At 45.9% G+C, this 16,380-nt stretch overlaps 1 protein-coding gene across 1 annotated transcript in view; it reads left to right on the forward strand.

Moving 5' to 3' along the window:
• Positions 1–1,358: 1,358 nt before the first annotated feature.
• Positions 1,359–16,380, forward strand: part of Shroom3 (shroom family member 3) — a 308,934-nt gene continuing 293,912 nt past the window's right edge. The window contains 1 exon segment of the mRNA XM_028881929.2: positions 1,359–2,106. Coding sequence (XP_028737762.1) covers positions 1,942–2,106 — 165 coding nt within the window. The 5' untranslated portion in view covers positions 1,359–1,941.

Consider the following 16,380-nt stretch of genomic DNA (forward strand, 5'->3'; position numbering starts at 1 on the left):
GTGTGTATGTGTGAGTTTGGGCACACTTGTGCCATGGTGTGCATGTGGAGGTCAGAAGATAACTTTGAGGATTCAATTCTAGCGTCCCGCCTTCTTGAGCTGGGGTCTTCCGTTGTGTCTGGGGCTGCGCTGTGTACTCCAGGCTATCTGGACCTTGAACTTCCAGGCCATCCTCCTGCATGGGCCTCCCACCTTATTGTGGGCGTGTTGAGATTACAGATGGGAACCTCTGCGTCTGGCTTTTTATACAGGCTCCAGGAACAGGCAGTTAGGCTTACACAGCTTGTGTGCTTTTAACTAAGCCATTTAGCGGGCCCACGTCTACGTTATCCTATAATATCCCAGTCTTACTGGCTTCTCAGTATCTACTTTTCATTATGTATAAGTATTATATATGTATAACATATGTATAACAATCATATTGTTCTCACAACCCTATAGTTTTGAACTCCAGTCTCCAAAAAATAAAATCCATCTTACCACAAATTTAAATAGAAAACTTTGGGTAAACATATTCCTTGAAAAGAATTCTAATTTGTTCCAATAATTTTAGATTCTGGACAAGACAAAAAGCTATCATATACTGCTCAAATTCTGAGTGGAAAATAATGTTAATTGTCATATAGTATTATTACAAAGTTACATTGATAACCTGAAGTCAGTAACATTCAGCCGTGAGTGTACAGAACAGTGAGAAACAGGCTATCTTGGGGTCTGTCAAAGGCAGAAAAGGTCTTCCTCAGTTCGCATAGCGCAGCAATTTCACCGGAGAGCCTGGTCCTATGTAGCCTGTGGCATATTCTTCTAACGAAATCAACAACGCTTTGGACACTTGAAAGTTCGCCCAAATCGCTTAGGCACAGTTTCTCCGACTTGGCTGCCCAGCAGAAGTGCCGGGAGGAATTTTCAAAATACCAACGCCTGCCCCAAGTTCTGCTTTAATTAGTAAGAGGCGGGGCTCTTCTGGTAACTATTTCTAGCCGCCTGTACTGAATTTTCAGCTTCCTCGGTGGTGTTATCGTCTGTAGGCCAGCTCTCATCGCCAGGTCTTTGTGGCTGAATTCTGCAGAGCGCGCTCCTTGCGCCCCAAGGTCGCGATGCTGCTGCTGCTGGCCTCTGCCATCCGCTGCGGCTGCAGAGGGACCGACCATCGCTAAAAATGCCAAAGAAAAGAGGCGCGATGCCTTGCTGAGATTTGGGGATGGCTTCCCCCGCCCTCCACTAAGAATTTACGCGTCCCAACCCCCCACTTCCCTCTTGCAAACCTCCCCGAACCCGGGAAGCAAACGATGAACAATGCTTGACGAAAAAAAAAAAAAAAAAAAAAAACACAAAAAACCGGGTACAAAGTTTTCCGCACAGCCTCTCCGCCCCCGGGACACGATCGAAAATTCCGAAGGCAACAGGAGCGCCACAAGCGCCCGCTTTCTTAAAGCGCGGTTTCTGCGGAGGGCGGAGGCTATTGTCATGGTAAATTTCACTCGCTGAGGAAGAAAGGGTAGATGATCGATCAAAAAGGAGGTACTCCTTTGCGCTTCTGCCGCTTTCTGCCTACACCGCAGCGTGAAAGGCTTTTTTTACTTTTCTCGGTTAAAAACAAAAACAAAACAAAACACAGAAAAGGCTCTGGCGCGTGTGCGAGCCTACAGCAGTCTGCGGTGACCCTGGAGGACGTCCGTGCGAACGCAGTGGGCAGACCCCACTGGGGACTTCCGCGAGAGCCCCCGAATTCCAGCAGGTCTACCCGGAGAAGCGCGGACGGCCCGGTCCCCGGTCCGCATCCCCGGGGAGCCGCGAGCCACGCCGCCCCGGCTGCGCAGGTTTCTCCCCGCCCGCGGGTGGCGCGCTGGCTGATCTAGCCCCAGCAGGGAAGCTCGGCTCGCCTCCATCTGGGTCAGGCACTTTAAAAACGGAAGCCGACTTGAGCATGTGTCGGGCGCGATGAGGACCCCCGAGAACTTGGAGGAGCCTAGCTCCACACCGAACCCCAGCAGGACCCCCCAGGAGAGGTTCGTTTATCTGGAAGCGCTCCTAGAGGGAGGGGCCCCCTGGGGCTTCACCCTGAAAGGTGGCCTGGAGCATGGAGAACCGTTAATCATTTCCAAGGTGAGTTTTCTGCTCGGTGTTGTCTTCCACGAACTTGTGTTTTGTTTGCAATTTCCGAAGTTGTGTCAGATTTGTCGGAAACTGGAAAAAATAAAATAAAAAAAATCCCGGGCATTGCCTGAATACCACTTACTGCTTATTTTGTTGTTTCCTGCATTTCTGATGATCTGGAAATGTTTTTGGATAGCTTGGTGTTTGGAAGAAAACTGTCTAGCTCGTTTGTTCTGTGAAAGCCCCAGGAAAGTGTGCTTATTTGATGGCTAATCCTCTCTTTTTGTGTATGAAATGCTAGATCGGTTCCCACACGAGCCTTCTGTTATAAATGTTCAAGATAAGCAACATTGGAAGGTCGTGGCATCCATAGTTCACGGTCAGGAAGACCTCTCGCTTCAACCGAAAATACCCAGCTTTAAGACTATTTTAAATGTTCTTATAATTTTAGATCCTCAGCCCAGGTGTGGTGGTGCATGCTACCAAACGCAGCAGGAGACACAGAGGCAAGATTTTCAGCCCGGAGCAAGTTAGCAGGACTGTCTCAAAAACCAGCCAAACAAACAAATATTTCTGGAGAATTGCTCGCTTTATACACAGAAGGAATTAAATCGGCTTTTAGTATAGACAAAAACCCTCTTCTGTCCCTCTGTGTATTACGGGTCTGATTTTGGAACCAAGTGATCCTGCAGTGTGACTCAATCTTCATTGATCTTTTGGTTTTTTTAGGCTTTAGGCCATGTTTCTCTGATTCAGCAGACATTCGTATTGCTTGCTGAAATATTTATTTTGAAATTACAAATTAGGAACAGTTGAGGGCAATCGGATGTTTGAAGACTTTCAGGGAATTACATACCCCAAGGAGATATTTGTAAGATATAAGTAGTAATTGAGGGAGGAATTCTTTTGAGTGTGAGGGTGGAGGAAGAAATACTGTGTTGAATTTGAACTCTGTTATCTGGTAAGGTCATCACCCCCTCCCCCAACACATCTGTGTGTTTTGAGGAAGGCCAGAGTAACCTTAATGTGGGTGAGCCAGGAGGAATTGGTAATGACAGCAATTGACCCTAAGTATGCAGTATACAACGCAAGCTATGTGACTTTCCCAAGGAAAACAGAGGACATATATACATATATATGTGTGTATGTATATGTATATATCCACTAGGGAGGATCTCAGTTATTGAAAAACTAAAGTCCCATTATCACGGCCCTCAGGAGATTGAAGCTTGTTTTTCTCAAGCTACAAGAAGTCTAGATAGAGGTCAGCTGTTAGGCATGGAAACAGCTTAATCAAATCAAGAATTCCACTTAAATCTTCCATTTGCCATTCTTATTTGTGGCCTTTTTTTCCTCATGGCTGCATGGTGAATGCTGCACCTCCAGCATTGCGTCTTCATTCCAGGCAGGTTTGGAGCTTTTTGCTTTCTCATCAGACTTTTGCTTACTTCTCATTGGCCAGAACTACACTGCATAGCTGTCCTGTAGATAGCGAAAGGAAATTAATGACCGTGACTAGTTTAGACTGGCTAGGATTTCTCTCATGAATTCTGAATAGGGCCCTACCCTTCTAGAAGTCAAGGATTCTTTGCTACTATTTGAAAAAAAAAAAAGTGGTTCTTTTTTATGAATGAAGCAGAGTTGACTGTTGGGTAAACAACTGGAATGCCTATAGCAAATGTGTTTTAAAATGTCTACATCTTAGTCGGATGGTGGCGGCAGCGGCGCACGACTTTAATCTCAGCAGCACTCAGGTGGCAGAGGCAGGTGGATCTCTGTGAGTTCCAGGACAGCCAGGGCTGCACAAAGAAACTCTGTCTTGAAAAACAAAAATCAAAACAAAAAAAGTCTACATCTTAAACCTGCTGCACAACCTTCCCGACTTTTAAAGATAAAATCTACGCATGTATTCATGAGGATGTCAGTGGCTCTTGGAGAGATCTAATCCCACGTCTACTGGGTTGCTAGAACCTGCTGGTGTCTGCAGGATGTGGGCATAATACTCTTTACCTCAGGGGACTGCAAAGAGATGAACTGTGACTATGAATGGAGTAGAATGTCTGCTACAGAGAAAGAGTTTTGCTCTTCCTTATCCTAGGAGACGTTTGTGTTCAATATGCTAATTAGTTGTCTTGCTTCGGTGACAAAGAATCTGATAGAGTCATTTAAGGGCTTATTCAGGTGCACAGTTTTGGGAATACAGTCTATTCAGACAAGGTAGGTGTCATGGTTTGAAAGAAAATGGCTTCCAAAGGGAGTGGCACTATGAGGAGGTGTGGCCTTGTTGGAGTGGGTGTGGCCTTATTGGAGTGGGTGTGGTCTTATTGGAGGAAGTACTTCATTAGGGGGTGGCCTTTGAGGTCTCATCTCATATATGCTCAAGGTACTGCCCAATGTCTCGGTTCTTGCCTTGTTGCCTTTGGATCGAGGTGTAGAATTCTCCAGCACCATGTCTGCCTGCACGCCGCCGTACTCTCAGCCACCATGCTCACCCACCGTGATGACAACGGACTAAACCACTGAAAATGTAAGCCCTCACCTCAGTTAAATGTTTTCCTTTATGAGAGTTGCCGTGGTCATGGTGTCTCTTCACAGCAACAGAAACCCTAACTAAGACAGAAGGTGGTACCAGGGACTGGGGTATTGTTGTGATAGGCTTGACCATGCTTTTGTTTGGAGGAATTTGGACTTTGGTACTTTGGGTTAGGAAAGCAGTGGGATGCTTTAAGCACTGCTTAATAGGCCATACCAGCAGGAGCGTGGAAGACAGTGGTGCTAAGAGTGACTAGAACTGTGGGGGGCTGGCTTAAGAGGCTTCAGAGGAGAGGAATTTTAGTATGTTGCCTAGAGATCATCCTGTGATATTTGGTGAAGAAAGTGACTGCTTTTGCCCTTGTCCAAAGAGTCTGCCTGAGGTAAAAGTGAGGAGACTTGGATTAATTCCCCTGGCAAAGGAAATCTCAAAACAGCCTAGTATTGACTCTTGTGTGGTTACTGCTGGTCACTCTTATACAGACTTATAATGAAAAAGAGCAAGAAAATGTAAAATTTGAGGAGAAAAGGAGCATCAGGAAGTGGAATGGAGCTAAATTCTGAGTTCAAGGAGGTAAGATTTGAAATAAGGGAGTAGTGATCTTGGGGCAAGATCCCACCCAGCTAAATTTTCAACTTGTGAAAAGGAATTAAAGAAAAGCTTGGAGCTGAGTATGGTGGTACACACCTTTAATCCCAGCACTCCAGAGGCAGAGGCTGGCAGGTCTCTGGTTTGAGGTCAGCTTGGTCTACAGAGCAAGTTCCAGAACAGGCAAGCTCAGGCAGTGAAGGTAACCATCGGAAACAGAAAGCTGGTGAAGATGTAATTGAACAAGGGGGCCATGGTCCAGCCCCAGTGAGCTGAAGAAGTTGGCAGCTTCAGTCATGTGGTTTGGAGTTAAGGAGAGAAGAAAGGAACTATGGAATTTGCCTCCATGACTAGGGAAGGCCGTTGAGGACAGATATGTGTCAAAGCTGTCCCTGAATGGAGGCCTTGGAGACCCCAAGATGTTGGAGATGCCAGAGTCATGGGATACCTGCTGAGGAGAGCTGTTAACAGGGAGTGGAACCAGCCCAAGAGAAAGAAATGTGTTGAAAGAAAATGGCCCCCAAAGTGAGTGGCACTATTAGGAAGTGTGGCCTTGTTGGAGTGAGTACGGTCTTATTGGAGGAAGTGCTTCACTAGGGGATGGGCCTTGAGGGTTCACATATGCTCAAGGTTCCGCCCAGTGTCTCAGTTTACTTCCTGTTGCCTTTGGATGAAGATGTAGAACTCTCCAGCATGCCAACTAAGACAGAATGCATAGTGGCTAGGGAGACACACACACACACACACACACACACACACACCCTATGGTGGCTCTGGCTCACAGCACACTTGCTCACGCCTCATAGTGGCTGAGGAGATGGCCCTGTGGTGGCGCCGGTTGGTGGCACAGTTGGTAGCATGGCTTGCTCCACAGACCCGAAGGCAGAGAACCAGAAGCTGATGTCAACATCAAGGCCTGCGCTCTTCTAGCTAGCCCACATTCCCAATGGTTCCATTAACATCTCAAGACAGCTGAGGACCATGTATTCAAACACAGGAGCCGTGAGGACAGTTCACATTCCAGCCAGACTAGGCGGAAGTTCGCATCTATTTAAACAACCACAGCATTTATATTTCTCCCACCTGACTGTCTAAACATAAGCTGAACTGGAAAGTGGCTCTTTCTATCGCCAGATACAAGTTCCTTCCGCTTTCCTACCTCCACCCCAGAGTGATGACCACTTGTTCCTGTGTCTGATTCCCAGCTGTTCAGAAGCAGTCGGGAGGGAAAGAGGAGGTCGTGTAGTGGCATCAGAAGACCAGTCTGCTTCAACCTGCATTGACCAACGTGGCCGCCAACAGCCATCTCCATTTCTGTTTCCATGCAAGGCAACAGAAAATGAAATGATTTAAAATTCTGACCCTCACTTGCACTATCGACATCTGAAGCGTCACCTCGCACCAAAATTTTGAGCATCTTTCCCCTGCTCATCCACACCGCCTCCTCACATTTCCCTGAGGTCCCCGCTCAGTTGCCTGGTTTCTCTTCTGTACTCCTGTATCACAGGTTCATCACACCGAATCACGATGTTTTATTTATGCAGATTAGCTTGATTATGCAGGGTGTTTTCTTCATTTTTTTTTTTTTTTTTTTTTGCCATGTCTAACCAGAGCCTATAATAGGGGTCTAACCTCCCTAGGAGTCAAGGCTCTTTGCCTACTGTTTGAAAACAAATGCTGAGTAAATGAAAGGGCATGGCTATATCTAACTCTTCTCAAATGATCGGGACCCAACACAGTGCCTGACAGTTAGCATTTAGTAACTTCTACTGACTCAACTAGCAAATGGCAGGGGCAGGCAGGAGGCAGTTTAAGCAGGGAAACGGGGTTCCCATGAGATGGAGAAAGCTAGACAGAGTTCCAGAGTTTAGGTATGTGTCTGTTTCTTATTGCTGCTGTAACAAATTACCCCCCCAAGTTTGGTGAGTTAACACTATGCAAGCTTACCAATCTGTAGTTCTGTGGGCCGGAAGTGAAACACAAGTCTCACTAGGCTAAAATCAAAGCGTCTGTAGGGCCAGACCCCCTTATGAAGGCTTCAGGACAGACTCTGTTTCCTCTCCCTTTCAGTTCTAGAGGTCCACAGTCCCTGGTGCCCAGTCCCCTTTTTCCTTCAAAGCCAACCACAGCAGCTTAAGTCTCATTTATCTCTCCACCCTCCAACTCTGCCTCACTTTGTTATTTAGTTTATTTATAGTTCTGGGAACTGAACTCAGCATCCTGCATGCCAGGCAAGTGCCTCTAACCCCAACCCCTTTATCAACTTTTAAAAACTCCTGTGATTTCATTGGGCCTACTAAGATAATGTTCCTATTTGGAAACCAGGTGCTTAATAGCTTGAATTCCGTTTGGCTCTTCCTTTGCCAGATAGCCTAACACGATCACAAGGTCCAAGGATTACAGTGTGGATGCCTCTGGGAAAAGAGGGTGCTCTTTTACCTACCCCAGGTGTTTAAGCATTAGTGAAAGTTTATAGAATGAAGGCAGAACCAGGGAAGAGTCTAGAGCTGTGGCTTTCAACCTTCCTAATGCTACAACCCTTTAATACACTCCCTCATGGTGTGGTGACCCCCAACCATAACATTATTTTCGTTGCTACTTCCTAACTGTAATTTTGCTATGGTTACAAATCATAATGTAGATATCTGATTTTCAGGCTGTCTGATATGTGACCCCCCTGTGAAAGGGTGTGGCCACCCCCCCCACACACACAGGGGGTCGTGACCCACAGTTTGAGAACCACCGGGCTAGAGTGACACTTAGTAGAGGAGACTGATTGCAGATCTTCTTTCTGAGCCAGTGAAAAACACACCTAATGGACTTAGGCACTGCGGAGTGGATGCCCCCATCCCGCAAAGGTAGGGTGGCTCCCTGTGGCGGGGGATGGGATGTGGCAGGGTGCACAGAGTCTCAGGAAAGGCACGTACACAGTATGCACACAGTTATAAGCAGCCAGGTTACAGGTGACAGGGTAATGCATGAAGTATCACTTTTCTTTGGGTACAAAACAAGACGGGGAAAACGAATGGGGGGGTGACTACAAAGGGGTGGTAATAAAAGATCATTTTCTAATTGCTTTCTTTGGGATTTAATGTCCTTGAATAGGAGAGGTGGGGCAGAGAAATGAGCCTCTGTAATCTGTGAGCTTCAAATAGAAAGCGTGCCTTTAAAAAAAGCGGTGGTTGTAAGTGGACGCGCAGACCATTCAACCGTTCAGGAAGTTGGCAGCCTGATTTGATGATGAGTCATCTGCTCAGTGCAGGAGCTGGGAAGCGCAGTTCCACCTGAGGCAGGGGTGCACCTGCTCCCAGGGCTCATCGCTAAAGAGCGACAACAGTAACCGCAAGCAGCCGCTGCCAGCGGGCGCGGCGAGAGCCTACAGTGCTCAGGGCTCTATCCCAAGACTTCTCCATGTGTCAATCATTCGAGTCCTGTAACCCCACCCGAGGAAGGGAATCCCAGTGCCTCAGTGATCTCCATGAGGAAGTGGGGCACGATCCGAGTAACTCAGTAGGGTGTGGCCATCCCTCTGAGCCTCACCCCATGTGAGGTGCCATTACGTTATCTGTTAATCTCAGGATGTTAGGTCTGACACAGAGGTGAACAAGGAATGGCTATTTGGAGGCGGGGCTAAAGGTTGCCCAAGATAAAGTGTTATTAGACTCTAAACCTGCTCCACTCCATGCTCTCCATCCCTGCGGCTCTCAGCCATGCAGCAGGCTTTGGAGACACAGCTTCCTCCCAGGAATTCACATTAGTACGTGACAGAACTGGGGGTGAGGACCTGTGAACGGAGGGGATCACTTACCACTTTGGGAAGTGTTTTCATGGGTCTATTTAGCTGGAGAATTACTGCCCCGGCTTCTACTCACATGGGCTTTGGAGTTGGAGGGGAAATCATTGGTCTCACCAGTGCTCATCGATGTGGCGGGCAAGGCTGTCTTCCCCTGGCTCTCCCGTTTGTGTCCTGCTTCCCTGGGAGGCATCGTTCCTGCAGCCGGACTCCATCTCGTGTAGAATTCCTTCCGCTATTCACCGTTCTTCACCGAACCCCCTTTCTCCACCTGTGGGCTTTTCTTGTCAGTCCAAGTCAGTCTCCTTGGGCATGGTGCGCTAAGGCTTGACTCATTCACTCTCCCCTAGCCCTGGCTTTTCATTAAAACAAAACTGTAGGGTCGTGTCTGCTAATGTAAAGCCAGAGGCACCCTCACATACACGCTCCCAAGCTTCCTGCTGACAGTGTTCATTTTAGAAAGGATTTATTCACTGCCTTCTTCTAATGCTGTGGTTCTCCTTGCAGTTCTGTCCCTGTAGAGAATCATCTAGAACATTCCAGTCAGCCTGCCATTTGAAAGGGAAACAGGTGACTTCATTGTTCTGTGAGACACAGTGGACATGTCAGCAGGCTAGGATCTGAGGTTTCTGTGGGCGGAAACAGAATTGTCCAGGTGACTGTGTGACAGTTATTGTTTCTGGATGTTCTCTGTCTAGAATCAACACTTTCTGCCTTTTCAGCTTTCGGGGTACCCCTTGGTTTTGTCACACAAGCCTCAGCCATAAATCTCTTGGTAAAACAGTGCTTAATTACCAACCATGGTCCCGGAGTTCAATTTGAAATGAGTTTTAAGCATTGTAGCTGAAGTTTTCCTCGTCCTGCCTGGCCCACAGTCAGGACAAATCTCTCTCACCCGTCAGTCCTGCAGCCACTCAGACCCAAGTAAACACACAGAGGCTTATATTATTTTAAAACTATATGGCCTAATGGCTCAGGCTTCTTGCTAGCTAGATCTTACATCTTAAATTAACCCATTTCTATAAATCTATACCTTGCCACGTGGCTTGTGGCTTACCGGTGTCTTTACACGTTGCTTCTCATGGTGGTGGCTGGCAGCGTCTCCTGACTCAGCCTTCCACTTCCCAGAATTCTCTTCTCTGCTTGTCCCGCCTATACTGTACTTCCTGCCTGGCTACTGGCCAATCAGCGCCTTATTTATTAACCAATCAGAGCAACATGTTCACAGCACATAGATATCCATAGCAAAGCATTTCCTCAAAACTCTGGGCTGATTGAATTGGCTCACTGAGGCCATCTTTTTTGTTTCCTTCTAAGTGTTAAGTGATATCAGCTTGATATTCTTTCATCATCTTCTCCTCCTCCTTCTCTTTTCCTCTCCTCCTCCTCCTTTTCCTCTTAATTTAAGATAGGGTCTCATATAGCCCAGGCTAGTCTTGAGTTTGCTATGGAGCCAAGGCTGGCCTTGAACTCCTAATCTTTCTGCCTTTATCTCCTAAGTGCTAGGATTACAAGTGTGTACTTATCACTCAGCTGTCCTCTGCCTCAGCCTCCTAGGTGCTGGATTTACAGACGTGTGTCATCATGCTTATTTTGACATTTTCAAATGCTCACGCTTTCTGAATGTCTCTCCTTAGCTTCCTCTCTTTTTCTTTTGACGTTTGTCCTCCATACACACACACCTCTGCTGCTCTTAAATAGACGTTTGTCCCCTCTTGGTCAATCTCCACATCCCTGCTTTGGCTCTGCCTCCTCTTTGCCGCCATTTTCTTTAGCATCTTTATCCACCTGGTCTTCTAATAAAACAGTCCTTAGCTTTCAGCTGGCCTGTGGAAGAACGGCCGTCTCCGTAAGACCTCATGGATTTTACTTGTGCTTGTATTTCCTGCTTTTTCTGTCAAAACACCTCTCACTTCACACACAGAAAATTCTCAATTTAAGTGGCTTATAGGATTTCAGAGCTGGAAAGAACCTCGGCAGTCATTCATGTGATCCAACTTCCGTATTATAAAGAGAAAAAAAAAACCAACCCTGCAGCACAAAAAGGTCATGTATTTGCCGAGGTGTTTTCTGTTTAGCGGACAAAGTGTGTGTTTGTGTGTATTTGTGGTGTCTGCATAGGTGTGTAAAGCCCAACTATTGAGATAGTAATTGCTCCTGCTGAGGCCATTTTTGCTTTTGCATGAACCCTGTTCCTCTTTTAGATTGTTGACTCTAGAAGGTGAGGATCTCCCCTTTTACATTGTCGACTCTAGAAGGTGAGGATCTCTTTCAGGTCTTTCCTTCCCTGTTCTCTCCCCCGCCCCCCTCCGTCTTTCTTTTGTGCTATCCATAGTGCTGAAATTATGAATAGCAATTATGAAAATGTGCTAATGAGTAGAGAGGAAATGATTAATATGAAAGCAGATCATAAAATTGATCTGGATTGAGTGGCACACATCTGTAATCATAGCATTTGGGAAGTGGAGGCAGGGTGATCTCGGGAGTTAGAGGCCAGCTTTGGCTGCACAGCAAGTTCAAGGACAACTTGGGATACATACTATCTCGAAAAAAATTTTTTTCTTAGAAGGCTGTCTAGGGTAGTGTGCAAACAAGATGTTAGAAAACCCTGCTTGAAGGCCAGGGATATAGCTCAGTCGGTGGACTGTTTGCCTGGAATGCAGGAAGCCCTGTATTCAAATCCAACACTGCATGAACTAGGCATGGTGGTGCACATCTGTAATCCCAACACTCAGGAAATGGAGGCAGGAGATGAGGAATTCAAAGTCTTTCTTGGCTAGACAGTGAGTTTGAGGCCAACCTGAGCTATGCGAGACCCCATCTCTAAAAGTCAAAAATTAAAAAAAAAATAAACAAATTCCTGCCTAAGAAAAATAAAGCAACCAGGTTAGGTTTTACTCATATATATCTTACATATATAAAGTGTTTGGTAAATGTCTGTTAGATCAAGTTAAATTAGTCAAAAAGGGGAAACACGTGTTTTTATTTGACTTGTAATGGGTTATCCAAGCTTTGGTTAAAGTGTGAAATGGTTTGAGAAACCAGCTAAGGTTGTGATCTTTTCAATGTTGAATGGAGAAAGGTTTCATTCAGACACCACGCTGGTCTTAGATGCCAAGCGAATGTGAACATCAGTGAGAAACTCTTTGAAAACTAACACATCCCCCAGGCTTTCTCTCCTGCACAGAGAACACAACTTAATTGAAGAAATATTCATCTCATTTCTAGTGAGCCCACAGTGCAGTTGGAGACACATAATGAGAGATTTTCTATCAATCTTTGGAAACAACAAAACCTTACAGGACATTCTGGATCTGAGCTAACCCACAGACAGAGTCTTCCACACTGAAGTCTTTGATGTGGTTCCAAACAGTGAGCATCTTATCCAGAGAGCCGCAGAGTTGTTGTTCTCTGTCCATCCCCGTCCATCCGGGGAGTCCATCCATCTCCCATGCTCTGACCTCCCAGGCACTTCTCAATACAGCAAAACGATGCAAAGAGTCTCTGTTAAATCCTGCCCCCCACCCCCCCTCCAGTGACATTTCCCACAAAAACAAAGTTGGTGTATCTGACCTGAAGAATGGAAGGGGCATTTCTTTCTTGGCGTCCCAGAATGCTTTGCTGTCTTGGCAGACTGGACCTCTGTCCTGGGCATCAGAGCCTGAACTCACACTTACGTCAACTGCATTTTTTCGTCCCTCCCTCCCATCTGCTGTGACCCTCTCCCCTTTGAACTGCATTTTTTCTTTGAGATTTTATCTAAATCTTTATTTTTAAGAAGTCCTCTTTGGTATGTTTGTAATCTCTGTTATTTCATCATTTGGAGTAAGGCTGTCAAGTGTAGCAAAATACACATCCCAGATGGTGGATGGCTTGGAGTGAAAATAAACAAAGTAATATCACTGGTCATGAGGCCATGTTCAGGGGCTCAGCTTTCCCGAAACTTAGTTTTTTCATCTTTGAAACTGGAGCACACACCTTCAATCCCAGCACTCAGGAGGCAGAGGCAGACAGATGATCTCTGAGTTTGAGGCCAGCCTGGTCTACAGAGTGAGTTCCAGGACAACCAGAGCTACATAAAGAAACCCTTTCTTGAAAAAACAAAAAACAAAACAAACAAAAAAAAAACAAAAAAAACAAAACAAAACAAACAACAAAAATGGGAGCATCCTTACTCAACACGGTCTTTTAATCATCCAGTGGATTAAACTATGCTATAGTGGGATGGGCACACATTGCTCCAGATGTTAGGTACAGACAGATGGCAGGATGGTGGGAGTCGGACAGCGGAAAGCCACCCCTCTAACTCCCGAAACAAAGATGGCACCTGACTGGTTTTCCATATCATGGCCAGAGTTGCCACTTCATAGTGAGACGCTGGACAATATCCTGCCCTCTGGCAATGGACATGTTTGCACAGGACAATTCCAGGATATCATAAGTTTCATTAAGAACAAAACCAACACAATATGCTCCTGGGTGATGGTACCTGCTGGGGAGAGAGAGCAGGGCTTGCCCTCAATGGGCGGTGAGAGGAGAGTTTCCCCATGCTGCATGTGAGCTAGGACCTAGCAGATAAGAGGTGGAGAACCGAACAAGTGAAATTTGTAGGCTGGAGGCATGGAAGTCTTGTCACATTACATAAACAAACAGCAAGGCAGTGGGGTGTGTGTGTGAGGGTTGGGTGGGGGGGAGTGGAGGGGGAGGGCTTAGCAGGTAAGAGCACTCACTCATTGTGCAGCCATGAGGACCTGAGTTCAGGTTTCAAGCACCCACATAGAAAGTTGAGCGTGGCTGCACATGCCCATAACTCCAGCACTGTAAAGGCAGAGACACAAGATCTCCAGGACTTGCCAGCCGCCGGTCTAGCTACAGGGGTCAGTGAGATACCCTGTCTTGAGAAAATAAGGTGGATGAATGAACAGGAGAGCCAAAGTCCTTCTCTGGCCTCCATGAGTACACATGAGCATGTATACCATCCCCCTGCAATTGTGGATACATCACTTAAACAAACATTTAATCAATTAAAAGTAAATTTACTATTTCCCTCCCACCAAAAAAATCAAGCAATGCTTGGAGGTTGCTAAGCAAGAGAGTGCTACAAGCCACAGAAATATGCAAAGTAGGATTTCAGCTGATTATGACAAAGCTAATAACCTGAAAGTAGCCAAGGGCCTTTCAGAGGTCAAGCTGAGGCTTGGTAATATTTGGCTTTTGATTATCAGCCTTTTCCTGCTATGAGTTTCTTGTGTGCTGTTGTAGCTTTTCCATCATTTATTGGGCACCATTTCTCCTCTACTAACGGAATATTTAGATAACCTTCTGTGCTGACAGCTATGCCCAGCCAGAACCCCAGTTCAAGCCTCCCTGTAATTATCATCATTAGCAGCATCCGGCCAGGCCATCCCAAGACGGAGGAAAGTACCTTATCAGAGATACCTCTGTACTCTCTAAGAACAGACTTAAGCATCCAGGCTGTTTGTGAAGGCCTGGCGGATGTCCCAATTAAGCTTAACTTCCTCCTTTCCCAAATCTTTCCTCTAGTTCCAGATCTCCCTTTAATTATCACCAGAGGCATCTAGCTGTACACAGGTTGCCTAGCGACCCAGCACACTTTCCTCCACCCTGCAGAAAAACGGCAGATAGCTTGGACAGATAGGAGCCACAGGAAAAAAGAAGGCAGTTTTATTTTCTCCCATTGACTTAGCAACTTACAGATTCTTAACATTTTCTACCAATCACTTTTAAGACTATAGTGGAGCACATAAGAGCCCTCTTCTTAGATAATACCCAAATTTAGCCTTTAGTTAATTCATTTCCTCATTGGTCACTTCCCTTTGGGGTTGCAAATGATAATTAACGGTTACTGCCTCCCTGTGTGATTCTTATCACCCCTCCATTTGACCCTGGAAGCCTGGCTTTGCACTGCTAAGGGAATACTGCTTGTAAGTGTATATATACCAGGACTCCCAGGGCACAGGAGGATGGAGAAGAGAAAAGAGAATGGAAGAACTAGATGGGTAAGAACTTGAGAGGAACAAACTGAGATGGGGAAGAACTAGACTGAAGGGCTAGAAGAGAGTACTAGAGAGATGAGATGGAAGATGAGGAAGAGCCAGATGGGGAAGAACAAGATGAGGAAGAGTCAGATGAGAAAGCCCTAGCTGAGTAAGAACAAGCTGAAAAGGACCTAGATGAGGCAGAATTAAGACGAGAGAATTAAGATAGAACTTAGAGGGAGCAATAGATAGATATAGAGAGAAATCAGGCAGGAAAGGAGCTAGACATGAGAACAGAACTGAAGCTGTGTATAAAGGATGTTATGCCAGAGGAATTAAAGCAAGTGGACTATAGAGCTCGGTGTGCTGAGATTCTATTTCCTGAGAATAGTCCTCACTGTTACTAGTTCTCTCTCCTGAGCCCCTGGGATGTATAATATTAAGGCTGGTCCCACTAATATTACACAAGAAGAATGTGGTTTGAGATTAAAATAGGGGTTTGCGGGGTGGGGGGCTGGAGAGATGACTCAGTAGTTAAGAGTGCACACTGCTCTGTCAGAGGACCTGAGTTCTGTTCCCAGCAGTCACCAGGTCAGGCAGCTCGCACTGCCTGTAACTCAATTCCCAGGGGTCTGGCACCCTCTTCTGGCCTCTACAGGTACTTGCACACTTATGGTGCACATAAACCCACACAGGCACACAGACACACATATAAGTAAATAAATAAATCTTTTTTTAAAAATGCCCCCAAAAAGACAACAACAAAAGTAACCAACCAACCAATCAAGCCATGTAACTGAAGTGGAATTAGTTGGACTAAGTGTTTACCATCTCGGGTATCAAATTCTGTTCTGAGCCATAAGTTTGCTTATTGTGGAACTAACCGTCTTTCTCCTTTCTTTGGTGTGGTGCAGGGGACTAGACGCAGGCCCTCCGACATGCTAGGTGAATGCACTACCACTGAGCTGTATTCTCAGCCCTCTTCCCTTCCCTTGAAAAGTTAAAATTTTTAATGGAGAAAGATGTATGGGTATAATTTAAGCTTTCATCATCTTGTATGTGTTCTCTGGGACGTTGGAAGTTTTCGGACTTGTCTCATGGAAACTGGGAAATGAGCTGCTGGAATTCAGACCCAGCATCTGGGTGGTGTCCAGAAACGAATACACATGTTGGGTATTGAGACACGTAATTGAAAAATTGGACAATGAATAACCTTTTGAGGATGGGAAGGGGAGATGGCATGGCTCTTTCTCCAATGCCAGTGTGTGTTGTTTACTTTTCATATTTTTGCTTTTGAGTGCATACTAATGAGAAGCCAGCCAAAAAGAAGGCAGCCATCAACGGAAGAATGAGCCAGCAGGGGAGGGTTA

This window comes from Peromyscus leucopus, chromosome 10 (genome assembly GCF_004664715.2).
Source record: "Peromyscus leucopus breed LL Stock chromosome 10, UCI_PerLeu_2.1, whole genome shotgun sequence".
In the NCBI taxonomy this organism is placed as follows: Eukaryota; Metazoa; Chordata; class Mammalia; order Rodentia; family Cricetidae; genus Peromyscus; species Peromyscus leucopus.